This window comes from Helianthus annuus, chromosome 5 (assembly GCF_002127325.2).
Source record: "Helianthus annuus cultivar XRQ/B chromosome 5, HanXRQr2.0-SUNRISE, whole genome shotgun sequence".
Lineage (NCBI taxonomy): Eukaryota > Viridiplantae > Streptophyta > Magnoliopsida > Asterales > Asteraceae > Helianthus > Helianthus annuus.
The window spans coordinates 129,267,419-129,273,241 of NC_035437.2; the positions used below are offsets into that span (position 1 = coordinate 129,267,419).

Sequence of the window (5,823 nt, forward strand, 5' to 3'; positions counted from 1 at the left end):
ATGCTCGAGTTGTCGGTAGTGTTTAGAGCATTTACATCCCTTCCATCAAATTTACCCTGTAATTCCATTAAAAACAAATACATTTTTTTCTCTACTTTCAATTAAGTAATATATTTTTATATCTTTATTATTACATTTTCTTTCTCATTCACTTACAACCACTTTTAAATTATATTAAAAAGTTATAGAGGGTGAATAGTGTTTTCTCAAATGAGTTGAGATCCTGTACAAACAGTGTTAACTGTAAGAAGCGTAAGAATAAATTTGTGCCATTGATAGTTTAAATCAAGGCTTGGTATTGATTAAAATAAAACCCCTATAATTAATACTATCAAGTTAGGGGTATTTAGTCATTTAGCCATTTTCCATTAAAAACTAATTTCACCAAGTTTTTTAAACTTAAATAACTTTTATATACTTCATTATTTTTGAAAAAAAATATACCATAAAATCAAGTATTCTTTATCTTTAATATGAGTAGTATATTACTATACTTTTTTTTTTATAAAAGTGACTTTTAAAAAAGTTACAAAAAGGTGTTTTATAATTGTGATAGTTATATAGTTGGTGCTAATATGAAAAATGTATTGTGTTGATTTTAAATCTATATGCAAATTCTGATTTTGTTGTGTAATTCTTATATGTTGCTATTTTTCCATTTGTGTTGTTATTGGGAGCCTACTTGGAAATAAGCTTGTTTTCTACTAGTTATGTAATAGTATGTGTTATTTACAAAATTAAAACAAAAACATGAAATTGTGCTAGTATGTAACAATATGTATTGTTTATAAAATTAAAAAAAATGAAATTGTGCTAGTTATGTAATAGTATTTATTGTTTACAAAATTAAAAAAAATGAAATTGTGTTGATTAATGTGTTGATTACAATGTTATGCTGATTACGGGATGTGTTGATGGTCGTGGTGTGGGATGTTACCGTCGGATGTGTTGACAGTGGTGTTACCATGTTGATTAAGGTGTTAATGTTGACAATGTGCTAATTACGGTGTTGACGATGATGTTGATTTCGATATTGCTGATGATGATGTTGCTTACGGTGCTGATTCGATGATGAAGAATAGATTAGGAGATTAGGATTTGAATTAATCTTGCATGAATTTAGAGAGAATTTAATTATTATTTTTAGTTAGATATAAATAAAAGGGTATAACAAGTCTAAAATACACTTAAGTCAATTTTTTTATTGAGGACACGTGTCATTAAACCGAGCCCCGCTTACGGTATACACATATAATGTATACATGTGTGGACGCTCGGGGGGTGGGGGGGCAAAAGTGAAAGTGCACTAATTTTAACGTTAGCTACTTTCGTGAAAATAATGTTAAAAGATGGGATGGTTAATCATGTGATGGCGTTGATAGCCGAAAGACAAAAGGGTACATGCACTAATCGGCCTTTGTCCCGATTGTTGAGTGTTATGTGGCTTGTGTCCAAGGCTTGGCCTTTGTCCCGATTGTTGAGTGTTATGTGGCTTGTGTCCAAGGCTTGATGCAAAACAACTATCGAGCCGGGGGTCTCACTGGAAGCAGTCTCTCTATTCCTACTGGGTAGGTAAGGCTGTCTACATCTTACCCTCCTCAGACCCTACCTTAGCTTTGCTATTGATGAGATTTACTAAGTATGATGATGATGATGACACGTCATTAAATTGTTGGTTCTTGCAGTTTGTACAAAGATACATGTTTGTATGCGATCCTATACCCTCCTCAAATATACAGATGAGCAGTTGTCACACCCCAACCGATGGCGGAAACATCGGGATGAGACGAACAAATTGCTCAAAACAACATAACACTAAATGTGACAATAATTTATTTAATTCATTTATAAACTCTAAAGTGAAATACATAGTTCCAAACAATACAACATATTGTTCAACAATAATTCAAATGTTATGTGGGTTTCTAGAGTTCATCCTAGCTTGATTCTTGAATCTTGTACTTTCAACCTGCAATATGTATTAAAATAAAGTCAACAAAAACATGTTGGCGAGTATACAAGTTTTCATACATAGCATAGTACGTGTTTAAAATGTTGCTCATATCCAAATGTGAAATACAATATCATGTTAACAGTATATACTCGAAACGATGTTACTCTATGTGTCCAAACCAAAGTTTAACGCAATTAAAGTGTACCCAAACGAGTTTGAGTATGTTTGACATAGTTTAAACCTAACAATACCTGCTCATAGAACAGGAGGGGCGTTTCTCAACCTATAGCGCTACCATTGTTAGGGGAGGCTTGCAAAGTTAATAAACACATAGTCATGAGTGTTTACAGTAGCATAACATGTCTAACATGATTAAAATGTATCACATAGAGTATGGATAGAGTGTGCATAAAATGTTTAACGTGATTGTGTAATTTGATAAGGAATACATATTGCACCCAAAAAGTGTAAAACGAAAATGGGTCATGTATACTCACCTTGGAGTGCGTTGCGTATTTCTTGGAAAGAGAATATGAGGATTGTTCCAAGAGTGTGCACAAGAGAATTACCCTATTAATTTTGAGAATTTGGTAAATATTGGGAATTTATAGGTTATTGATTAACAAGGCAAAGAATATTAACATTTCTAAAATATATAAATCATATATAAAATATATGACAATTTATTTATAAACACATGATTTTTTTTATATATTATTATAATAATAAGACTGATTTTACCAAGGTGTTATTAATATAATTACTAAAATGAACAATAATCCCTAAAAAAAGATATAATAGTATATATATAAATATTATAGATTTAAAATAGTAAATCTGATCATAATTCTAAAAATAGTAACCTATCTATTATGTAATAATTCTGAAAATATAAATCCTGATTTATTAAAATAATAATTCTGATTTAGTTAGTAATTAAATAATAATTCGGATTATTATAAAATAATAATTCTAAATTCTAAAGTATTAATTCTGATTTAATGAAATAAAAATATAAATTCTGAATAAAAGTATAAATTCTGATTTAAATAATATTTCGGATAAATAATTAATTAGAAATTCTGAATATATGTTAATAATTCTGAATATATATATATATATATATGTATATATCTATATATATATATATATATATATTTAAATCCGTTTATATAATATTACTAATATTTCTGCTTTAAAAAGAATATATGTATAATACTGAAATCAATGACTTTGATTATTTCTGATTATTTTATTAAATAATTCTGAATTATAATATAATTATTATTTAATCTGTTTTCATATAATAATAATAACATTTTTATAATATTAATATTGATAAAACAATAATACAGTTTCAAAAAGAGAAATAAGACAAAGAACGAAAGGCAGAAAGAAAGAAGGAAATCGGAAACAGTGGGTACCGGACGAGTCGTCTTCTCCGGCGAGTTCCAAGGGCTCCGACGGTGGCTTGTCACCGGCGACTCCGGAGTTCTCCGGTCTCCTTCTCCGGCGAGGATGACAAGAGCGGTTCCGGCGAGTAGAGACGGTGGGTTGTTTATCGAAACAGAAGAAGGTGTAAGGTGTGAGGTTCCGGCGGCGGGTTCGTCTTCCCCGACGAGCTTTGATAATTCCGGCGAAAGAAGAAGAAGGCAGTGAAGAGGTGTGAACGAGAGGTGATTACGGTGGGTGTGAAGTCGGCAGTGAAGGAGTCGGTATTTATAAGGTTCGCTCGTCTCGTAAGTTTGGCAACGGTTTGATTTGAGAATGCATGGGAATGAAATCATGGCTTTGTTCATGATTGGAATAAAGAGGGAAAGGCGTGTATACGGCACCAAATCCCGGTCAATCAGCGGCTAAAAAGGAAGGAAACATGGCTGGTTCCTTGCTGTGCACAGTTGTAGGCGGTAAAAGATTTAAACAAAGAAACAGCGATTAAGTCGCGTATAAGTTAAATGCGTGCTGAAGGCTAGCACCAGTTCATAAGATGGTGCAGTGGTTGATACGTTGATTGTGAAGCATAAGGTCTTAGGTTCGATCCGGTTCATACGCATTTCAACCCCTTTTTTTTTTAAACTGAACCAACTGAGGTTAACTGAGTTTTCCAACTCAGTTAGTGGGTTCCTTTGATTAACTACTAACCTAGTTAGCATATAACTAGGATTTAACTAACTAAGTTGGTCCATACTAACTTAAATCTAGAAAAATTCCTTTTTATTTATTTATTTTATTTTCATAATTAATTTAGTTATTTAAAATACTAATAAAACAGTATAAAATTATTTTAACCCAAATTTTGATATTTCAACCGAATTAACGTACGAATTCCAAATTTTCGTACGGTTTAGGGTAATCTCTTGGCAGCGATGAATTTAAGAGCTGGGATTTAGATGGAATTTCACTGTTTTTACGTGCTTAACATAGTTTCAACGTGTAATAACATAACATAGCATATAAACACAAATATGAATAAAATCATGCATTTCCATTATGATTTCAAGTCTCGAGTACAATTTGGGAATAGAATCCAATACGACAAAGGTACAACTTACAAAAATAGAAAGTACAAGCAGATTTGCCAAAAATAGAAAGATTGAAAATACGAGATGTTACAGTCTCCCCTACTTTAGGAGATTTCGTCCTCGAAATCTAAGAGGAAACTTTTGAAAAGATTATATCTAAAGGTTTATAAAATGAGACTTTGATCATAAGGTTTTTATTTAGGAAAATTGGTTTCATGAATGCATCACATAGCACATTGTTTCACATTGTTGTTCACATAGAATAAAATGAATGAAATGTCATAGATTTTCACATAGTGTAACATGTATAACGAAAGCACAATAAATTTAATTTGTTCACGAGAGAGTATCATTAAGTGTTTTAGGTTACGACAATAGTGCGAAATGTGTCTCCTAGATAGAAACGAACGTAACGCTCAAACGTAAAACACATAATAATTGAGATAACATAAAAAGAGATTTAATCGTAAAATATGGATTGTCACGGAACGTAACATACGACACTTCCAAAGTGAATCGAAGACCTTCTCGAATTAAAGAAACGTGCTTTGGCCTAATAGGTATTAGTACTCTCATCGATGATCCCCAGGTAGGCAACGGGTCCTTAATGGATTTATACGAATGCCAAACCTAGACAGGACGTCCCGACTACCGGTACCTAACCCTTCCAGTTACTACACGTTCTTAATCGATTGGGAAATCGAGACTTTGGCGAGAGCGAAAATCGAAGAGTGGGACTAGTTAAACAAGATGCGAGTATCACCTCTAACTTGATAACATCGTACCCTAACGTGGTTGGTACTTATCCTAAGATAAGGGTCCACTAGAATATGAGATGGAAAACTCCCAACAAGGTTTGGATATCACTCCTAACTTGAGGGTAGATTTCGTGCAAAAAATCAAAGTATAGCTGAGTGAAAATCATCACCAAGTGTGGGAATCACCCCTATCTTGATAAGTCATTTCGATTGTGTTGTAAGAGTGTCTTCAAATCCTCCAAGTGTGTATTGTGTTAGCCTTAGGAAAGGCATGTATAATTTAGAAGTCCAAAAGAAAGTAGAGGGAAGCAAAGAAGATAGAAGGGAAGTTGTTTTAAGCAACACATAGTGAAAAAGCTCCTAAACTATAGACTAGGCAAGGCATTCCTAATTCCCTATAGTTATGGCTCTGATACCAATCTGGTATCAGAGTACTCCTACTATAGACTAGGGGAAGGTATGGCAATCCTACCTAATTCCCTATAGTTATGGCTCTGATACCAATCTGTCACACCCCAACCGATGGCGGAAACATCGGGATGAGACGAACAAATTGCTCAAAACAACATAACACTAAATGTGACAATAA

The 5,823-nt window shown here is 32.8% G+C and overlaps 1 protein-coding gene across 1 annotated transcript; it reads right to left on the reverse strand.

Moving 5' to 3' along the window:
- Window positions 1-1,831: 1,831 nt before the first annotated feature.
- Window positions 1,832-3,802, reverse strand: LOC110939139. Its single transcript, XM_022180963.2, has 3 exons — window positions 3,379-3,802; window positions 2,452-2,524; window positions 1,832-1,969 (listed from the first exon to the last, which is right to left on the reverse strand). The coding sequence occupies exons 1-3, from the start codon at window positions 3,751-3,753 to the stop codon at window positions 1,965-1,967; spliced, it is 453 nt and encodes a 150-aa protein (XP_022036655.2). The 5' UTR covers window positions 3,754-3,802; the 3' UTR covers window positions 1,832-1,964.
- Window positions 3,803-5,823: the final 2,021 nt, after the last annotated feature.

What these genes read in the sequence shown, in the direction of transcription:
- LOC110939139 (XM_022180963.2), bottom strand. Translation starts at nt 3,753, where the DNA reads ATGAACAAAGCCATGATTTCATTCCCATGCATTCTCAAATCAAACCGT. An exon ending in CGGAGAAGACGACTCGTCCG is followed by an intron (nt 2,525 to 3,378) that starts GTACCCACTGTT and finishes CAAAATTAATAG; the next exon opens with GGTAATTCTCTTGTGCACAC.